This window comes from Thunnus thynnus, chromosome 6 (genome assembly GCF_963924715.1).
Source record: "Thunnus thynnus chromosome 6, fThuThy2.1, whole genome shotgun sequence".
Taxonomy (NCBI): domain Eukaryota; kingdom Metazoa; phylum Chordata; class Actinopteri; order Scombriformes; family Scombridae; genus Thunnus; species Thunnus thynnus.
This window is the reverse complement of record NC_089522.1, coordinates 6,159,140-6,180,727: the sequence shown is the minus strand read 5'-3', so window position 1 is coordinate 6,180,727 and position 21,588 is coordinate 6,159,140. Positions and strand designations below refer to the sequence as shown.

Genomic DNA, 21,588 nt, shown 5'->3' with positions numbered 1-21,588 from the left:
TTTTTTTAATGAGGTCTGTGTGCCTTTGCCTGGTCAGTCAGGAACAGTTAATTCCTCCAAAAAGAACACGTTAATGTGCAATTAAGGGCTCTGGGAATATTTATAGCCTGTTTGGACTTCAATTCGGAGTTGTAGCTTGATCTTTTCAGTTAAGCGACGCTGGCCTGCAGGTTTACTGCTGTGTATCCTAATGCTTGAGCAAGGTTTCAGTAATTTTAAGTTTAAGTTTAATGGAAAAATTCCTTGCCCGGTATGTTAAACACAATATTGTTTTCTTACTGCCTCTTTGTGAGAGATAAAGAGCACTGTGCATGTACATGCTCATAACATTACATTGTGACAATATAGCTCTATATTCATTAAATTCTGTGTTTAATTGGTAAAGTTAGCGCCGGTCACTAAAGCTGTACTCATAATATTACTGTGCACCTCCATTGTACTCAATTTTCTAAAGTTTCTACATATTTGTTATTAGTTGGTTGGACTTTAAGCTAACAAACTGTACTCACCCTCTTTGATGGAGACATTGTACATAGCTGCCTCCCCTCTGTGTATTTCCTCTAAAAAAAACAAGACTTTTGAAAGAAGAATCCTGTTAGGCCAGTCACCTTTGTCTCTTCACAACTGACTTTGGATTCAATACATGATCATTTGCTGGTGATGTTCTCTTCTTCGTAGAATAACATTTTGTAATTTCACTCAATTTGATCCCATAACTTCTTTGGAAACAGTAACCTACAAACATTAATTTATAATAATTATATATTTTTTTTCCAAACTCTTATTCAGTGAAATTATCATTATCAAGTGTATTCATGTGCACAGTATATGCAGCTTTTGTATTATGTTTCAACAAAAAGGAAAAAAATGGGCTTGTGTTGGAAATTATCTCTTTTTAATCAAGAGGGAAAGACAAAAATAACAGTACAAAATAGACAATCTTTCTATACATACACATGGTAGGAAATATGGAGGAAAAACAACACATACAGGTAAATAATAAAGAATAGCATGAAACAAAGATTTCAATGTCATGTTTATAGATACAGAGTTACTGTAAGTCCAGTTAGTTAAGAATTACCAATACACATACTACTGAATGCGTCAAGGCACATGTGTGACATGTGTATTTTGGTCTTGGAGTTTCTATTTACAGTGTCTTTCTTTAAGAAGAAGGTACAAATGACATCAGTAATAAAGGGAATTAAGAGTTGAGGCAATACTGGCCTCTACATAAGACACAAATACATCCACTGGGAATATAATACAGAAGTCATTTACAGTATTTGACAGACACACAAATCATACACATACTAACACTTGGAAAAGCATGCACAAAAACACATGACACAAGTGTACATATGTACTAGTGCACATGCAAACACCAACACCAACACAGCCTCCACACACACATACACTCATTGACATGTCAGACAACAATTACTTCATAGACACCACATGCACCTGCTGGGCACGCTGTATAAGAGAGACACAGCATATTGTTTAAATGCTGTCACTTGCTGCTCAGAATACTATGAACGACACTAAAAGAATGACACATTTTTCAGTTGAATGCCAATTCCCCATGCAATACTTCCTACATAATTCCTACTTAGGGTGTAGAAGTAGACCAACAGCAGTGGGACTTCCTACCATTTTGGTTTCTACTGTCCTTTTGTTTGATATAAAAGCTCTGAGGCTTTCTGTTGGGCAGACAATGCCCAGAGTCTGCAAACTCAACTCTTGACGCACCTACAGTTTCCCACCTCAATGATAAGCTGACAATATTTCCTTTGGCCAGTCAAATTAACATGCTGTGCAGATTGTGCTAATTTCAAATCTAGATTTTTACAAAAGCTGCATTTACACACAAACGCCGAATCAGGTCTCATTTTATGAAATCTTTGCCAAGAGTTGAAAATCAGATTGTGCTGCTTTCAGTCCAATCATGGACTTAAAAGAAAATCTCTAAAGCAACAGCTTTCAGACAAAGCCAGCAATTTCACTGGAGCGTTTAAGTGTCTAGATGCTGTTTTAGAAGCTTTAAAACCCTAAAAGAAAAAAAAATCTGTAAGAAACAGAAAATAGTGCTTTTTTGGCCACATATTTTGTCAAATTAAAAGATATTTTAGACTGAGTTATCTGCAGCTCTAATCTAAAAACATTAGTATTGGCCATCTAAAGCCTAAACTGGTAAGCCCCTAGTGTGCATGGAAAATGCACTTCAACTAGCACTGGTTTGCTAAACAATAACCTCCAAACTAAGAAACATGATCGTGTTATTTTGATACTTGGAATGCAGAGCCCTTTAGTATCTGGGCAGTCAGAAAATTCTTCAAAAGACTGATCAACTTGAATTCTACTACAAACATCAGTTCAGATGACTGACATACACTTTTCAAACTTTTAGCATGGCATCGTCTCTATTCATGGTAACATGACAAGCAGAGCTGCTTTTAAGCACAGTTACATTAAGCAGAGTAAAGACGTGTACTCATGGAGAAGAGTCATGTGGAAAAACACTCAAGTTCACTTCAAAACAAAACACAATGGATTAGCTTCCTTAATTAGACTGTGACTAGGTCTGGAACTTTTTACAGTATATAACAAACAAAACATCTGAAGGACTATAAACCAGGACTCTCAAATTGTATCTCCTTATACAGCATGTATGTGGACATCAATGAACTCATCCTTGCAACAAACAGTATACAAAAGTCTACATATAAGATGCTCACCTAAATCCACAGGTTCTAATGCTGTCTTAAGAAGAGGAGTCATTGTTGGAGCAGTATCCATACTGGTCCCTCGTGTTGCTTCCATACAGCCCCACTGCCAAGTGCAGGCTGTTTTAAGGCAGTTTTCTTTGGGTGATATCCATTAAGTGCATTAACATTATTGCTACTACAGAACAATACAATGGTCCTCAGTGGTGGAATGAATGCTCATTTAGTCTCAAATATAAACAATAATATACAGTATTCAATACTAGTGGTACATCAAAAGTTCATTGTTTAGTATGTGTGTGTGTAGGTATTTATGTGTGTGTGTGTTTGTACATTTAAGACACTGAATAGCAGTGAAAAAAAAATCCTGCTCTTAAAATCTTTCCTACTTTCCAGGTGAACTTCATGGGAAAAACAACTCTACAGTATTTCGGTCAATACATGTCCTTTGAGTGAGTCGGAGACTTCATAAGACATCTCAGATTGCGAGTGGGAAGAAGACAGAGCAAACACCATTCATCCAAATCTTCAAAAAACATTTAAATAACCTAGAAAGAGGAGTTGTTTTGTGTTTCCCAGAGCTTTGGAATTTCTTAATGTTCACATTATGGAATGCACAGTGCAATAAAACAACAGGGACGTCTGCCCTTTCTTTGTTTCGACAAAACCACAGTTGTCCATTTTGTGTCTTCATTTCCTCTCTTTACCTCGAGTTCTTTGTTTTCTTCTTTTAGTGGTTAAACTGCATGTAATGACATCATTAAAACAGACAATCTCTGTGTCTTTTTTTCTTTCTTTATGATGTGGCCACTTCTTATTGTTTTGCATTTTATCCATCAGGTGTAAGCGTGTATGCTTTCACCTGATGTCAGAGGTTCATTCAGCCATCAGCCATTTTGCATCCTGTTCAGTTGGCGTCAGACTTGGGAAGCAAAATGGCACAGGAGAGAGGAATTTATTATCCAAAGTCTCCTCCCTCTGAACCCTGATGTTGGTCCTGAAGTTAAGGCAAAGTTAAGGCAACAAAACAGCTGCTGGTACATAGTGCTTCAAGAAGAATCAGAGCCGCACTCTGCATCTGAATTCTGTCTGTGCCTGAAAGGTTTGTGGTCACAGAGCTGTTGTACTTCTGACTTCTGAACACACACAAAATCCAATGTCAGTCAGGAGACATGAAAAGTCTATTAGAAAAACATCTTGTATTGCTCTTTGGTGAGGTCTCAGAAGGTTTCCCAGCTGCAGGTAGTGCTGCTGGCTTCAGATGAATGGTTACCAGCATTGAGGCGCTCATGCGGCAGGTTTGTAGAGGTTCAGCATTGTGTGTTGGTGTATGTACGTGTGTGTGAATAAGGCAGATGGGTGGGGCTCAGTGGCATTACAAAAAAAGTCCCCTTCATGGTCGTTAACAGCGCAGGAGATCCAAGGCTACAGGTGGGGCCAAATTCCTGAAAGTGAGTTCTGTGAGGTGATTGGTCAGATTTTTCTACATGGAGTCACTGTCATGCTCCATCGGCTCGGCAGGAAGGCTGGAGAAAAGGGTGAAAGAAAAGCAGACATTAGGGGAGAGTTGGTGAGAGTGTGAAAGTTTGATTTTTATCTTTGCATGGTTGCATGAACGTATGTGTGACTGAATGTGTGTGAGGTACCTCTTGTTGGAAAGAACTCCCACAGAAAGTGAAGCCAGAGCATTGACAGCATCTGTTTCCTCGCAGTCTCTTCTCTGAGCAGCCAGGTAGGACAGACCCACTGATCCGCTGTAAGCCTTCACACTCTGCCAGTACTGACCTGCAACACATACATACAATTACAGGTTACTGGTGTTGTCACGCTAACACCACATGCTTAATACTATTCTGATCAAAGTATCATAACCGCATGTGTTGATTACAATAGTATAAAAGGTGGAAGAGGAGGAGAAGAATGGACAAAACATGTAGTGGACTTTCACATGATTAAATAAAATAACAAAAACATATTAATGAATAAGTGAATACACTTTTTGCTGCTCACTTTGTATCTGTATGACAGTCTGCAGGGAGCGGACTGCGTTAGCGTTAGGCTTCTGGAGTAGGACTTCTTCTGGCAGTGGGTCCTACAGGACAGAGAGGCAACCATCAAAACATAATCACATCATTTCAATTGTTACCTGTTTGGTTAAAAAGTGACTGAAGAGATACAGTAAACAGTGCTCAGCTATAAACAGTGAACATCATGAAATACTTAATTAATAAATAAGTAATTTCTTGTCCATAATTATTGTAGGTACATTAACTGTGTCTTAGAAGTTTCCCTGACTTCCCCTCATGCCTGGCCTTTCAAAACCCCTGATATTCCACAAACCCTGTGAAATTCAGCACTAAGATAGATGTTTTCCTCATCTGTTGGTTAAACAGATGACCCTGAGGAAGACTAAAAGAATAAAAAAGAACTCCATTACCCAGCATGCCTCACCTGATTGCCCAGGAGTGCACTGACACAGGCTTCAGATGCGTCACAGATAGCTGTGAGGTCATGACCTCCCTCTAGGGCCAAAACCAGACGACCCCCTGCTAGAGACATCAGCTGGTGGGTCAGGAAGCTGAAACCTTTGGTAGACAAACACATACACAAATGTCAAGATGAGATGTGAACCATGCAAAAGAAAATTAGAATAAAGCTAAGCAGGTAAGCTGCAATCATGATACAACTTACTGTAAGACTTACTGCACCAAAATGACTTTTACTATAATTTCCAATATTCTTTGAAAACAAATGCACAGTATATTTTTACCTTGTGGATCCTCCCACAGCACCATGCCAACTACTAATTACTATAATTATGGTTACATCAGTGATGCTCCGAGGTATGGTACTGTAGAAGGCACAACTCCTGCGTTTTGGTCCATGCTTGACAGGAGCTGTAATAATCTATTAATATCTCCAAATACCCACAGGACCACAAAATAAAGCTCTTATTGGCATCCCTTGCTAAACACCAGACGTTGAGCTAAAGACTGGAGGACAGCCTGTGCAGTCTGTGGTAGAGAGCCATGCTTACATTTGGCGGAGACCTTGTACCCTCCCAGAGGAGCGGGGTTGCCCTCGGCAGCATCAAAACCAGCTGACACCAGAACGACGTCCGGGGAGAACTCCTGAGCAATGGGCATCACCACAGTCCTGTAGGCACACACAAACACAAGCCACTGTAACTTAAAGGGACTGGGAGGAAATGTCTGTGTTGTTACAGTTCCTATTGGGTGCCAATAGAGGTTAATAGAAGTCATATTTTAAAGGATAACACCAGTGTGTAATCATAATTTTCCTGTTCACTATCAAAGGTAATAAAAACTCTGCTGTGTTTGCTACAGTCAGAAATATCTGTTAGTCTGATCTGTTTGGCATATGCACCCATGTATACATTTCAGGCATTTCACATACAGGAGGGTTAATTCACAGCAGAAATCTCAGTGATGAAATCTGAACTCTGAGATTTAAAAAAAAAAAAAAAAATCAACGTCACGCCAGTGTTCCTACCATTCCACCCTCCAGAGAGGTTTGACATACAGTTCTGACCATCTATTTCAAAGCCATAAAAATACACAAAATGCAGTAACGCAACTTGGATCAACTGTCAAAAAACAACACTTTACCTAACCCTACTATAACACTGGAAAAAGTGTTTACATTGTTGTAATGACTTCCCCACTGAGACATCACTATGGACAGTCACATTTAATTACCCACATGCACCAGGGTGTTAAAACAGCAGAAGTAAATGATGGCATGGCAGAAAGCATTTGTGTTGAATATGACAGAGAAGATGGAAGAGAGATAAAAAAAACACATTCTAACAGTGAAATCTGAACCTGATAGACCACAACAGTACACCTCAACACACTGTCCCAGTAATGATATTGTACTCTAACAACCAGAGTTGTCTTAAAGCATAATAAGTCACTGAAGAATAGAGATTTTAACAAGTCATCTCATCATATGCTCATGAGGGTTGTCCCTAGTCAGTAAAAAGTAGCTGTTTTAACGTCAAAGTGGGCATTTCCAAACTGGGGAGTAGCCCGGATGACAAATATTTATGATTAAATCTAAAAAAAGTGAAACCAAAGTTTGTCTGATCCCAGACTCTTGTTTCTCTGTTGGAGAAGCTGCAGAGCCTCAAGTAAGACAAGTCTGCTTGACAAAGCCGTATTGTTTAGTCAACTATTGAAGCTGCTCAGTGTTGTTTGTGGACTTTAAGCAGATGAAAGTTTTCTTAATGCTATTCTTATTAAGAAAGAGAGCATTGCTGTCCTGAAGGCGGGGAGAGGCTCGACTCTGCAGCTCGATGCTGTCGGTGGAGTTCAAAGCCAGAGTGTGTGAGTCTGTTTCCCATTAGAGGCTTGTCACTCTCCTCACGTCATTGACAACACAGAGAAAAGAGGAAAAACAGTCCATCTGGGATCCATTTACCTTCATTATTCTGCCTGGGGACTTTGGAGACCTCCCTCCCTCCCTTTTGTACACACACACACACACACACACACACACACACATACACACACATATACAAACACATACTGCTGTCATGACTGCGTGCAGATGGACAACATGAGCTCATAGACAAAAATGAGGACAGAGATAAAACACACCAACACATTCCAGCATGAGTATATACATACAAATACACAACACAAAGACAAAAACAACAGAATGTTGATGATGAATTTTCATGCACATACGGATGCAAACACACAAGCGGAAATAATTTTACTCTGTCCTCTTTTTATAATGCTGTATGTTGTATGTTGGGGGTGTCTTACCTAATGATTCATTAAATAAAGTCAATCCATAAAGCAGACTTAAACTTTATCATATTCACGTGGATATGAAGCAGAGCACGCACACACTCCTCACTCATCCCCACACATAACCGCAAAAACCAACCGCACCTCCCCTGTAGACCCATTAAAGCTGCCACGCTCCCCCCAGAGAATGTAACTACAGACAAACTAATGGAAAGATGGAGGCAGGGAGGGAGGGTGGAGAAGAGAAGGGGACGCTTATTAAAGATCAATCAAAGGAGGAGAGGAAGAGGGAGAATGTGTGTGTGGGGTGATGGGGCTTGGGCTGGGGGTGATGGAAAAGAAGGGGGGTGAGAATGAAGGATAAGGTGAAAATGCAACAAAGCTCCCCCTCTGAAGTTGAAGCACTCACAAACTTAAACCCATAAAATGTATTCCATTAAATTGCTTTTACATTTAGTTTTTCACCCACAGACCGTTCAGCATTTGCAAACTTTATTCATTTACAGGGGAGGTGGATGGCGTGTAAGTGGTGGGTGGGAGGTGGGGGCCTTTTAGATTTCGACTCCATATGAAAGGAATAATGCTCTTTATGAGTTGTTAAGGCAACAGGCCTCCCCATTAGGGCCTAAAATGAGATTATGTGGACCTATGGTAAAATAATGATAATTATTATTAGCTGGGTCCACCTTTGTTGCATGTCATCCCACCTCTCTCACTAACACATTTCCTGTCATATGTCTCACTCTCTACCATCCAACTAAAGGCTCAAAGCGCCCGCCAAAGACATGACTTGTCATTAATTCTGAATTCTTCTCCAGTATAAAAAGGCACCACATCGCACTGGTAAGAAGTGTGAGTTTACACTGCAACTCAAGTTTCACCTGGAATCTGTGATCCAAACTTAAATCACATCCTAAGGTCCTGAGATGAGTATTGTTTTCTGTAACTGAGCAAACAATTATCTGAACTGTTTTGATGTGGTGAACTCTCGTCATCTGAAGCTCCAAGCAGATTGAACTTCTATTAGGTCCAGATCTGAATACTAAGCCATACGATTGTCATTATGTAATAATAATGATAATTTGAATCAGTTTGTCATTCCCATTGAACTTGAAGGAGCATGTCCCTTCAATTCTTCCTAGATTTGATCACTTTGGAGACTGGTTAAACTCTATGTTGTCATTAAATACTTTTCATAACAGATTCTGTTTTAAATTTGAAAAAAAAAATCAAACTCTGGAAGGCACAAAAGTCCCTCTCAGTATAACAAAAACTTCACAACATCCAAAACATTAGGGAGGTCACTCACCATGAAAACAGAACACTGAAGCCAGCATTACCTAGTTCATTGTGCTCATAATTTTCTGTTCTGCTGTTAAGGAACAAACAGGGTGGGGCAAATTCAAACCTAAATTATGAGCAAATGAATCTGAAAACACGATATAATGAATTCAAAGCTGCATTAAATGCTTTCCTTCCTCCAGACTAATAAAAACACTGGGTGCATGACATTATCTCTCAACGATTGTAAATGACTTTGTGTATTATTGGAGGTACACAGTAATGACAGGAACTAAATGCACTGAAGCAGATGTTTGCTGAGGGTGCTGCCCTATTTTGTCATTACACTCTTATGATTATGGCCCACCAACCATACATGTTTCAACACATGTGTTATTGGACAAGAACTGTATATAAACACATGTATGCTTGTGTGCATGTGTGCAGTTTCCCCCTTTATGTCTGCGAGTTTGTCACTGTGCCCCTTTTCCAGTAACCATGCGGTTGCCACAGTTTTCCTTGGTGTTGGATGCACCAGACAACCAGAAGGCCCACACTACTGAAACTTTATTGGTGCCAACCACCCACCGATGACAATTATCCAACCCACGAGCAGGAAGTAACCGTCGACATTCTGTCAAACATAAGACCTGGAGAGCATTTACTGTAAAGCATCAAAAGTTATTGGAAACAGAGAGCGCCAGACACATGCTCTCCAAATGACAGGGATTATTAATTACGTCAGAGGCGATGTGAAGCCTCTGATCAGCTTAAGTGTGTTTGTTGTGGTTCAGTGTGAAGGAAGTGAGAGAAAGTGTCTGATTACAACTCCACCAGAGTTCCTGATCCTGATCAACAAAAACTGAAGTAGTGGTGGCAGCAAAACAGTGGACACAATTTATTTAGACTTTTTTTGATGTTAGCTTACATCCAAGACATGAATTAAAAACAGCTATTGTTACCACATTTAGAACATGCTAAAACAAACACCAAACACATCAAAAATGTGACTGATGAATGCAGTTCCATCCATTATGAGAAAGAACTGCAGATCGCGTGACCCCACATAAGATATAATGGCATTATAATTCTATCTAATCATTGTGTTGTAGTGTTTAAAAAGAGCAGTAGTTGGTTCTACCTAAATGCAGCGAGGTACTCGGCATCTCCCATGGGTGGGTCCAGTCCTCCCGTCCACGCCACATTCACATTGAAGCCCTCACCTGCTCCAGAGCCGACCTAAAACCAAAAATTCATTTAGAAATGATCTCATTCATGTTGCACTATCACTCGGTAAAGATATGCAGTTTCACTGTCATATGTCAGGCTCTGACACGTCACCCACCTCAGCTGGCGACCCACTGCCAGGGAAGAAGTTCCCGTCATCATAGCGATGAAGTGAGATGTAGAGAATGCTGGGGTCGCTGTAGAAAATTTCCTGGGTCCCGTTACCGTGGTGAACATCCTAGCAACAGGATAGGGGTAGATATAGGAATACTATATGTGCAGTGGTGTAACCACAGGATTTAAATTCACTTCTGAGTATCATAGATGTGCTTTGAGTACATTCATGAGTATTTTCATCTATATAAACAACAGCAGTGAAAATACCAGCATGAGGCCAGAGTTGACAAGCTGTCTCTTACCCAGTCAACAATGAGGATCTTGCTGACGCTGAGCTTGTGTTGGAGTTGCTTGGCAGCTATGGCCACTGAATTGAAGTAACAGAAACCCCTGTAGAGACAGCCAGAGTGGATATAAGTTAAATTACAGTTTAGAATAACATTATAACTTTGGCTCATTTCTTTGACACCATTCTTTTTTTGAATTGAGTTCTGGTTGTGTGTAGTGTGTGTGTGGCTTGTTTTCATGTTGCACTCACTATTCTTCATAAAAGTATCTGTTAATGTATATGTCAAAAATGGAAAACCATACAGTCATACTTGACTGTGCTCAGGATAAATGAGAAGATGGTTAGAACAAGCATCAGTAAAAAAAGAAAAACTACATACACACACAAAAAAAAAACACAAAAAAGTATTAATCTTCCTTATTTTGTACCTTTGTCTCTCTGTCACTTCATAAATATCCCCCACAAAGCTGCTGACAGTGCAGCAAGAACAGGAAAACTGACTGTGGTCAGGCTGAGCATGTGACACACACATGCGCACGTGCACACACACACACACACACACACACACACACACACACACACACACACACACACACACACACTTACATTGGATTGGAGGGGTCTGCGTGGTGCCCTGGCGGTCTGACCACAGCAAAGCCGTTCTGTGTAGAGAAATGTGTTATTAATTAGTGTGTCACTGGATATGAAGCACTTCTGGTGTAAAATCTCACAGTTTTTAATAATGTAAGGAATTGTTTTGGCACACAAATAAAGAATATTACCCACCACCAAAACTCACGACAGTATGGGAAAAAGTTATCACTTAATTGTTTGACAGGTCTCTTGACACACTAAATCGAAGATCAGTGTTTCCTGATGATTTTAAAGGTTTGTTCACATCAGTACTGCTTGCAATGACAACAGGCTTCAATTATGATCAGTTGAGAAATGCAAAATAATTGTTGTTTATAAGTCACAATATTTAATTAGGATATATTTGCATTTTATAGAGAAAAGTTTTTTAAAAACTGACTTATTATGGCTTTAAATCCAGTATAAATCTTTCAGTCACATGAAATATGTTCTCTGTCTTATGCCTTCATATATGACATAGCATTCAGCATTCATATGTGCCTTTTTCACGGAAGATATTTTGACATGTCATAAAATTAAAGATTAAATTAAAGAATTCAGTTTAGCTGACTGAATTCAGTTTTACTGGCACACTCAAACACAATGGAGCCATCGTTAATGTTATTAACAACACCTGTGCTTTTCCTAACATGTCAAGTCAAAATGTCTGCTGTGAGAAAGGTCTATTCTATAAGTTCAATATATTCTGAACTATACTTCTTTATCACCCCCTGTGAGTAAAACTCAAAGCATGAAGTCAAACATTTCATGAAGACAGAAGATCAAATGTACAAGTTCTAACAATATAAAGATGTATTAGTTTATTTAGTATACATGCTCTCCCTACAATATGTGAAGCCAAAACAAAGCTTTGCTGAAGCGGAGTGGTTGTACTGTGGTTGCTGTGTAGTGTAGTGGTTGTATACTACAGTACCACTGCTCTGTATAGACGGAGCCTCAGGGTTGTGTTTATTGTTTTTCATTTTCATTCTCTGCCTGCCTGCCCTGTTTTACACAACCTTTTTTTGTAGGGTATAACTGTTTGGATTGTGGTTGCCAGCAATGAATACTTTTTGCCAATTGTATACTTACAGAATATTTAACCCTCAGAGACCCGTGGGGGTGTCTGCGATCTCAGCTGACATTACTGTTTTTCAGAGGCTGTAATAAATGATATCAACCCATAAAACTGCTGCAACAACTGATGAGCTGTAATTGAGTCGGGGAATGACCATCATATACTTCCATCATAATGTTCTAAATCCTTTGAATAGGCACCTAACCAAAACACAATGTTTACTACAGATTTATGACTAGAAAAACTTGACACACAGTGCTGAGCTGCATCTCAAATTAATCTTCAGGTTCCCAGCTTTCAGACGATGTACACCATTTCTATGTGACATATACTGTTACCTGCTATTTCCCCCTAAAGATCCCCTGCCGCCCCCCTAAAAAACACAAAAATGGCTCTATGGTCGGTCTCTAAGGGTTAACCACTATAAATAAAAAAAGAAACAAATTATGTTTATCCCAGACCCATCATTGTGAGGAGGAAAAGGAACATTTAGGCCATGATGTGACAGGAAAGCTCTTCTCTGAAACCCATTGGACTTTGAAGTGGGTTGGTCGCTCCTTAAAGCAGGGTGAGGCATGCTCCTTTTCCGGATGTATGTGGAAGTTCATGTTTCTCTCTGATCCTGTTAGTTGACATACATGAACAAAAGGCTGCCAGTGGTGGATAAAAACTCCCAAATTACCTCACAATAACTTTGTGTTCCAAAAGTTGTTTTTGGTCCATGATCCAGTGACTGAAAAACACTTTGTGTGCATGAGTATAACGGTAAATCTGTAATTTTTATATCTGCCAAACCATCTGCTTTTTCCAACTTCTGACATAGCAAATGTCCATTTAGTCTACATGTGTTTTTCATGATTAAAACAATATCATAACCGTTTAAATTTGTATTGCATTGGGGCATTCCTTTCCTCCACTTCATCCATTCATCATCATTTATATATTCTCTGTACAGTCATATACAAGTATGTGGCGAGGTTTGACATAAATGTTTTTGAGAGCATTTAATCAGAAAACCAAGTTTTAATTTGAATTTGATGAATTTTCTGCATCACTCCAACACCCGCTGAAGGCAATGCAAGGTGAGTGACTCAAACAAGAAATTGCTACAGAAATGTAATGAAGTCTTGGATGTAAGGCAACAAATTTTTTCCACAACCAATCAGACAGATTGACAGAATCACTTCTGGGTTTCTCACCTTTAGTTCACCCTTGGCCACTCTGACGGCCAGCTCAACGACGCTGCCTGCTGCCATGCGTGACGCTGTGGAGGTGTGCGATTCATTCCAGATGGTGTCATTATCAACCTGCCAATCAACAGACAAATGATTAAGCCCACTAAATGACAGAATAAAAAAAAAATCTTATCCATATGTGAGGACCTATTTATAATACCTGCTGTTGAATGAATCCTGACTATGTCTAAAATCCCTTTGAATCGATGAAAGAAAATTTTCTCTAAGAAATGAATGACACAATGTACAACTGTGACTTAAAACGTATGCTTTACTCCCCTGTTTCGAGGCCAGAGCCATATTTGCTGGTAATTTTCTTTTCCGTTCAGTTTTTTCTCTTCTCTGTTTGTTCACAAACTGGCATTACTGTCCATCTGGCTTGGACAGTGAAATCCAAGGCATTTCTTTTATCCCTGGTCATGGACATGTTGTTCTCATTAGTCTGACTTGCCATGGTTCGACACGGACTGTCAGGCAAACGTTATTTCTGAGCCAAGCCAACTCTCTTTTCCTCTTTAATATCCTGTCTTTCTTTCTGTCTTTCTTTCTTGTAATTTTCTTTGCTTGTCTTTGCTGCTTTTATTTGAAACAATATTGTCTTTCATCAACGCAGTGATTATGTTATATCGTATAGCTTTCATTAAGACCTCTGGAGAATTATGATCTAAAATAGAGTTGTTTGTGCGTGTGTGTCTTTTCTCTTACCCCTACACCCCCGCATGGTAACATCACAAACATCCTTTGAGAGAGGATTCCTGAGGAAACAGAAACATGATCATACATATTTATAAATTCATTCAATTAAAGATTTCAGGTTGTTATTCTTTTCAAAATATTTTTTTTTATGATAACACAGCTAATAAAAAGAAAAGGCATAAGCTGGCCTGACATGAGTATTTATGGCATGAGAAAATTGTATTGATGATGATGTATCCAGTATGCTATGTACCACCATTACATGTTTGCAATTTCTTTTTAACTTAATTAACATAGCTCAAAAATATTATAATTGAAAAGTAAATGTTCATGATATAGTTTGAGCTCTGAATTGGACATCTGGAACACTGGTTTTAGTGGTCGTGATCATATTTGCTCTGCAGAGAAAACATCTTTCATGTTCACTATTAGTTTATTTGAATTTGTCTTGAAACTACATACTACAAACTACATAAATTTGAATTTACAAATCTATTAGTCTGAGGTGTAACATACCGGCCAGTTTGCGGTTGTCCAGTTTGAGTCTGTTGAGCGGGTTGGTGCCGTAGAGCAACACATGACGTTCTGTATGGACTGATTGTAGCTCCTCCAGAGTGGCTTTACGACCACGAATACTCTGTATGAACACAAAATTTTAATTCTAATTTCCCATCTCCAATACTAGATGCTGTAGAAAGAGACAATACACATCTGGAAGCCCAGAGGATCAAGAATTTGACGTATCATGTGGAGGCATATAGATAATGAATAATCTGTAATTAATGGTAGCAGAGCCTGCAGAGTCACTGCTCCAACAGAAACTCATTTACCTGTAAACTCAATCTTTCTATTTTAAGATCACACTTTTCTAGGTAGGATGACATGTGATTCAAATAGCCTTTATTAAAATTCAACTCACTTTCTACACAAATTAGCACATCCTCAACATTATTGATACCAGACTAGCCTAATCAGTGTGTGTGCATGTTTCCTTTGTGTGTCTCATGTCATTACCTCACACTGCCCCCTCAGGCCTCTCTCCTGTAGTCGGGACCAGATGCTCTGTATCCTCCCAGCATGCTCTGGGTGACTGCTGTTGTCTCCACATGTGCACTGGTGCTTCAGCATCTGAGAATCATACACCAGCCCTGCACACACACACACAAAAGAATTGACCTCAGGTTCCAGTTGCATCAGGAGACTGACTTTTCTTTTTCACATCTTGTTCAATGTTAGTTTTATTGCCACGTCTTACACTTTTTTAATTATGTTCAAAAACAATCAGAAAGCCACGTTTATATGCTATATTAAACTAGACAAAGACATTTAATCATTTGGGGTTTAAGGACATGGACAAGGAATCTACAGCACCTCTTGAACTTTCCCAGCAGAAGAGCACAAGTCAACCTGTGCTTGCAATTATAAAGGTTCAACCACTCACAGATACCATTAGTTAAGGCATAATTAAGACTATTTTGGTCTGCATTTTTAAGATCTCTACTAGGTGAAGAGTTTCCTTATGGTTTGACATTTACCTCTGCTGGTCAGTGCATCATGCTAGATGATGAGAATTAGTTGAATTATTTATACCTACCAATCATAATACTGTATGAGCGTGTCTGACTCACCAGTGGTGAAGCGTGGTTTGCTGCTGGTGTCCTGTCCTGTCAGACTGAGGGGTTTCTCGGGCAGAGTGAGAGATGTTGAAGCTGGGGATGACTGTGTACGTGACAGGGGGCGATGGACACCCAGACTGCTACCAACTCCGCCACTTCCTCCGCCACGTAACATGGGCACTGCCAGGGTCTCCATCTGTCGATGCAGCTGCTGTAGCTGCTTCTGCTGTTCCCATAGCAACGACTAAAGAAAGATGAAACATAGTCAAGTATTAGATATAACTGGAGGTACACAGAATACAAAAGTTAGTAAGGGAAAGGCAGGTACAGAACAGAAACTGCAGAAACCCAAAGATCTTATTCCAGAACCACAGAAAATATTGTTAGCTGGATCGTCTTCATTTCAAAAAATTGTTGACTATTTTAACTACTGTTTTCAGAAAAGTTTTATTTGGCCCCTCTTATCTGACCTGTATCACCTAGAGTAATCTGAATCTTTTTTGACTCAAATTTTTTTTGGTGTATCATTTTTATTGACACATTATTCATAGCAACATATAAACCACACAAAAAAATCAATACTCAAAACCAACTTAAACATACACACACACACACACAACAGGGGAGAGGGATATAAGTAAGATATAAGTAAGAAAAGTTCATCTTAGCCACGTGTCAAGGACACAAAAGCACATAACAGTACAAATCGTCCATATGTGACTGTTAATTACAGCCCAACAAAAATAGGAGTATAAAAAAAACCCAAAGAAAACAGAAAAAGACAAAAACCCAATTTATGTATACATATAAATACGGTCAAACTGAGTCCAGATATTGCAAAAAGGGACCCCATGATTATTCCCATTTAAGTTGGCCTTTTAAATTCTTTAATCGCAGTTTCTCCATTTGGATAATCAAAACAAGTTCATGCAACCAGTTTCTAAAGCATGTTTCTAAAGACTGGAAGACACAGTTGGCGTCTTCCAGTCTTTGAGAATAAGGTTTTTATTTTGCTAGTACTATGCCCATCAATAAAACTGTTTGAATGTGTGAAGGGAGAGTTTAAGAGTCCTCGGAGTATCCAAAGAGAGCCAAGTCCCTGTCAAGAGAGAGTCCTGTGGTAAACCCCAGAAAAAGAAAAAAATTCTTGACTAGAATGAATGAATTAGTGGACAGTCCCAAAATAACTGCAACAATGTACCATCATTCGATTTACACTTATCACAGATTAGAGACACAGAGGGATAAAATTTATGTAACATGACCTTAGAGTAATGAAAATGGTGAATCACTTTGAACTAAATTAACCTATGTCTGATGTTTATTGAACAGCTATGAATATGAGAAAGTGCAGTCCTCCATATTTTATCAGGCAACACAGCATTGATTTCCCTCTCCGAAGCTCTCTTAATACAGTTGACAGACACAGAGTCCTTAGAAAAAACTAACAAATTTAATTATAGGCTTCTTACTCTCTGGCAAAAGAAAAGGAATCCCAAAAGAGTACGTCTCTCACAAGTGGACTCAAAATGGGGGAAGTTTTCCCTCACAAAATGCCTGAGTTGCATCTAATCTAAAAGATTAGAGTGAGGTAGATTGTACTTCAAGCTGAATTGACCAAAAGATGCAAACTTGTTGTCTAAATTGAAGTCCTTTATGCGCCCTTTCACACACCATGTAGCAAACATGTTATCCAGCAATGCTTGAGTAAAGGCGTGTTTGTGGCAAAATGGTATATATATGGAAATACTAGAGACTTTGTAGATATATTTAATTTGAGTAAGAATCTTCAGTGAATTTCTGACAACAAAATTGTGACTTACTGACTTAATAGCAGATGCATGATTTGTAAAAAGTAAGGAGGACAGTGAGGCATATAGTTTTATTAAGGACATAATCTCTAATTTTAGCCACATGGGGGCAGAATTGAGTGACTAATGGTCTGGAGAACCCCACTGCCAGTATTAGCTGCCCAATAGTAATCTTTAAATACTGGAAGACCCAGACTTCAATCCAGAGTGGGCCTAAATAGATGTTTTTAGATAATCTGTGTTTTTACAACCCCAAACAAATTAAAAAATGATTGACTTCTTAAAATAGTCAGCTGAGATCAATTTCGAAGATTTTGAAAAAGATATAAAAACTTTGGTAGAGATACCATCTTAATGGCATTTACTCTGCCCATCATAGATAGAGACAAAGTCCAGTATTCTATGCTACATTTTAGTTTATCAATGCCTTCTGACAAATTTAATTTAAGGATTTTTTGAGATTTTAAGTCATAAATATGTGATATAATCCTGAACAAACTTAACAGGGCAATCCTGTAAAACTGTATTTTCTCCAGTAAAATAGGTTCACTTTTAGCCCAATTTGTTGTGTAACCAAAAATTTTACTGAATGATTTAATATATTGTAAAAGATGAGGAATAAGAACTTCAGGATTTATTAAGGTCACAAGTATATCATCTGCGTATTGTGAAACAAGACATTCTGATGTAGAAGCTGTAATATGCTTGATGAGGATGACGTCTTATCCCAATTGCCAAAGGTTCAAGTGCTATATTAAATAACAAAGGAGATGGGCAATCTCCCTGTCTCACTTCCCAATATAGACTAAATGGCTCTGATGAGATATTATTTGTTATGTTAGAGAATTTAGGAGAGTGATAAAGAATTTCAATCCAGTCCACAAAAATCTTACCAAATCCAAATGTCCTCAAAGTTTCAAATAAAAATGGCCATTCAATAGATTCAAAGGCTTTCTGGGCATCCAATGTCTAGACAGCTGTTTGAGTGTTTTTACCCCAGTCAGAATGCAATATATTTAACGAGTGACGCACATTAAAAAAGGAAAGCCAGCCTGGGATAAAGCCTGCTTGATCTGGGTGGATAAGTGTTGCTACATGTTTACTTAATCTAGTGGCCAATACTTTTGTTAAAATTTGTGATCAAAATTGAGCAAGGAAATGGGCCTATAATTGGCAGGATCCACGGGATGTTTTCCCTTTTTCAATAACAGACATGCATTTGCTTTGTAAAGAGAAGGTGGAAGTGTTTTTCTTGCAATTGAGTCATTAATCATTCTGAGTAAGAAAGGTGTTAAAAGCTCATGAAACGCTTGGTAGAACTCAGCTCCAAACCCATCTGGTCCAGGACATTTACCTGTGGGGAATAAATCAGCAACAGAAAACATTCTTTCCAGAGAATGCAGATTACTCTCATTTAGATGTGGCAAAGCAAAAGAACTAAAGAACTGACAGTAATCTTTCTCTGCTGCTGTGGAAGAAGAGGTATAAAGACCGGAGTAAAATTCTTTATAACAACTGTTAATATCTTGATGATCTGTAAGTATTTGTCCGGTTTTGGACTGTATTTTAAGGATAGCAGTCTTTGTCAGCTCACCTTTAAGTTGTCTTGATAATAATTTTTGAGGTTTGAGTTATTCAGATTTAAATTTCAGAACCTTGTTATAGTCAGACTGTAGTAGAGATATCTTATGTATTTGTTCTCTATGAATAATATCTTGTTCAATTTCTTTCAGTATTTTAGATTTAGCTTTTTTCCTCGAGGTCTCATAAGAAATAAAAAATCCTCTCATAGTAACTTTAGTAAGTGTTTCCCAGAGAGTAGAGTCTGAAACTTCTCCACTGTCACTGATCTCTAAAAATTCTCGGAGACTTTTGTTCATGTACTCCTTAAAACCTGGTGATAATAGTAGTACGGGGTTAAATTTTACGTTATATTTTGGTTTGGGAAAGGAAGACTGTAGCTGCAGAGTGACGGGACTATGATCAAAGATCAATATACTGCGATTATGTGTGTTGCTAATATTGGAGACTGAACCGGCCTCCACTACAAAGCAGTCAATTCTAGTATATGACTGGTGCACATGAGAGTAAAATGAATATTCCTTTTTGTCAGGGTGTTATATTCTCCAAATATCTACCATATTTCTAGATTTAATCAGATTATTTCATATTTGAACAGAATTAATTATTGGAGGAGATTTAGAGGATGATCTGATGACAAAGATAAGGATGATAAAGATGAATCCAAAAAGCAATTAAAATTGCCACCAATAAAGATATTGGTGGATCTATCATCTAGGAGTAATTCAAAACTTTACAAAAAAACATAGGGTCATTGGAATTTGGGCCATATATGTTCAACATAGTGATCGAAAATGAATTAATATAACAAGAAATTAAAATAATATTTTATCCACTCCATTAAAACACATGAGGGTGGCAAAATATTAGGGAGCAATTTTCAATATAGTGAACTCCAGTACACCACCACCACCAACTATGACCTCAATAATAAACATAGAGTAGAATTATCACCTTTCTGACAATGTCAACAAAAACTGAAAATGTATACACTTCATAAAAGTAGAATTTATGGCAGAGCTGTTGTATTGGATTGCATTAGATTACACAGGTGGCCAGTAAGTGTAAATCTCCCATTAGGATCTATAATCTTGGACCTAAGTAGAAATGGAATAGTATTATGAAACAGGATTACTATACCCCTTGCTAGAGCTGTAATCTATTGACTCTGTTAATATTAATTATACTAATATGAATCTGGGGGTCATTTTTGACTCTGATCGGTTTACTCAGACCATTCAATTCTGTTTCCTCCACCTGCACTGCCTATCCTGAGCTGACCTTGAGAACACCATTCATGCCATTGCTTCCTCTACATTTGATCTTAATTTCCGGTGCTGTGGCCTTTTGACCATGAAGCCATTTCCCATCTCCAGCTAGTTCAGAATGCATTTCCCAGGAGCTTAGCTTTCTCACTAACATGCAGAGGCTACCTCTCACTCACTCTGGCCTAATCAGACTGGCCAGTGAGATTCAGAATGGATCATATTGCCGAACAGTGAGTGAAAATTTTTCTTAAAGAGTAATAGCTCAGCTTACATGCTCCCTGTCATTATAACAACAGACTGACATAACCGCTTTGATGTAATGAGTAGATGTCAAACCACACCAGCATGCATCGAGAACTAGAATGATGTGTGGATATGTTAGGCTGCCATCTACAGGACTGTTGAATGAAGAACAGTCACATGGTTTTCTTCCATCTATCTACCTGCTCTCTGTGTGTTTGTATCTCATGTGTTAAAGTGTATTATATTTTCCAACCTGGTTGAGTATGAGTGCATGTTGCAGGTTGATTTGCTCTTCGTGACTCTTGGATGCTGTTGGCTCCGCCTCCCTCAGAGACTCTGCCCTCCCTCTGCTCTGATAGGCCGGCTCTGAAGGCGATGTCCCGCCACCATCCTCTGAGTCCATATCCTCAGAGGGGATCTGATGCAGTCTGGGCTTCTCACTGGACTTGGACATTAGCTGCACATGTACACATACACACACTTGGTATAAACAAGTCAGTATAAAATATACAAGTGTGTTTGCATTTAAACATTCACATGAAGACATGATAAATACAAACAAACACTGAAATGGTCAATTAAACCTTTTGTACTAGAATTTGGTTCAGTTACTTCACAATTTAAACCTTATCAAACCATGCTGAAGTGGAATTAAGTGGATTAAATGGACTTAGATGAGGGGAGTATGGTGATCAGTCTTGTCTGAGTGTTCTCTGTGTTCAATTATTCAAACTGTTGTGTCCACAACCAAGATTGCAGCTGTGAGATTGTCATGGCTCTCAATCTGAAGGACTGCTACAAAAATCTCTTCATACCAGCAAGTAATTTCACAATCACTTGTTATCTTCTAAAAGTCTTATATGAGCAAATAACATTAATTAATTTGCTGCCAAGGTTGTCTCCTGTGTTGAGTCACTTCCACAGTAAGTAATTTCAAAGGTTATAACACTTTTACCATGACGGTAGCTTGAAGAGTTTACAGCCTGCAGCTTTCAGTCTGACCTGATGC

At 38.6% G+C, this 21,588-nt stretch overlaps 1 protein-coding gene across 3 annotated transcripts in view; it reads right to left on the bottom strand.

The window, feature by feature from the left end:
- Window positions 1-873: 873 nt before the first annotated feature.
- Window positions 874-21,588, bottom strand: part of hdac7a (histone deacetylase 7a) — a 61,495-nt gene continuing 40,780 nt past the window's right edge. For all 3 annotated transcript variants that reach the window (XM_067591415.1, XM_067591416.1, XM_067591417.1), the window contains 15 exons: window positions 20,833-21,036; window positions 15,689-15,920; window positions 15,075-15,208; window positions 14,577-14,697; window positions 14,070-14,119; window positions 13,329-13,436; window positions 11,025-11,080; window positions 10,432-10,519; window positions 10,131-10,250; window positions 9,927-10,024; window positions 5,764-5,882; window positions 5,178-5,311; window positions 4,737-4,818; window positions 4,373-4,511; window positions 874-4,252 (listed from right to left, as the gene is read on the bottom strand). In XM_067591415.1, the coding sequence (XP_067447516.1) occupies window positions 4,210-4,252; window positions 4,373-4,511; window positions 4,737-4,818; window positions 5,178-5,311; window positions 5,764-5,882; window positions 9,927-10,024; window positions 10,131-10,250; window positions 10,432-10,519; window positions 11,025-11,080; window positions 13,329-13,436; window positions 14,070-14,119; window positions 14,577-14,697; window positions 15,075-15,208; window positions 15,689-15,920; window positions 20,833-21,036 (1,728 nt within the window). In that variant the 3' untranslated portion in view covers window positions 874-4,209. The remainder of the gene's footprint in view (window positions 4,253-4,372; window positions 4,512-4,736; window positions 4,819-5,177; window positions 5,312-5,763; window positions 5,883-9,926; window positions 10,025-10,130; window positions 10,251-10,431; window positions 10,520-11,024; window positions 11,081-13,328; window positions 13,437-14,069; window positions 14,120-14,576; window positions 14,698-15,074; window positions 15,209-15,688; window positions 15,921-20,832; window positions 21,037-21,588) is intronic.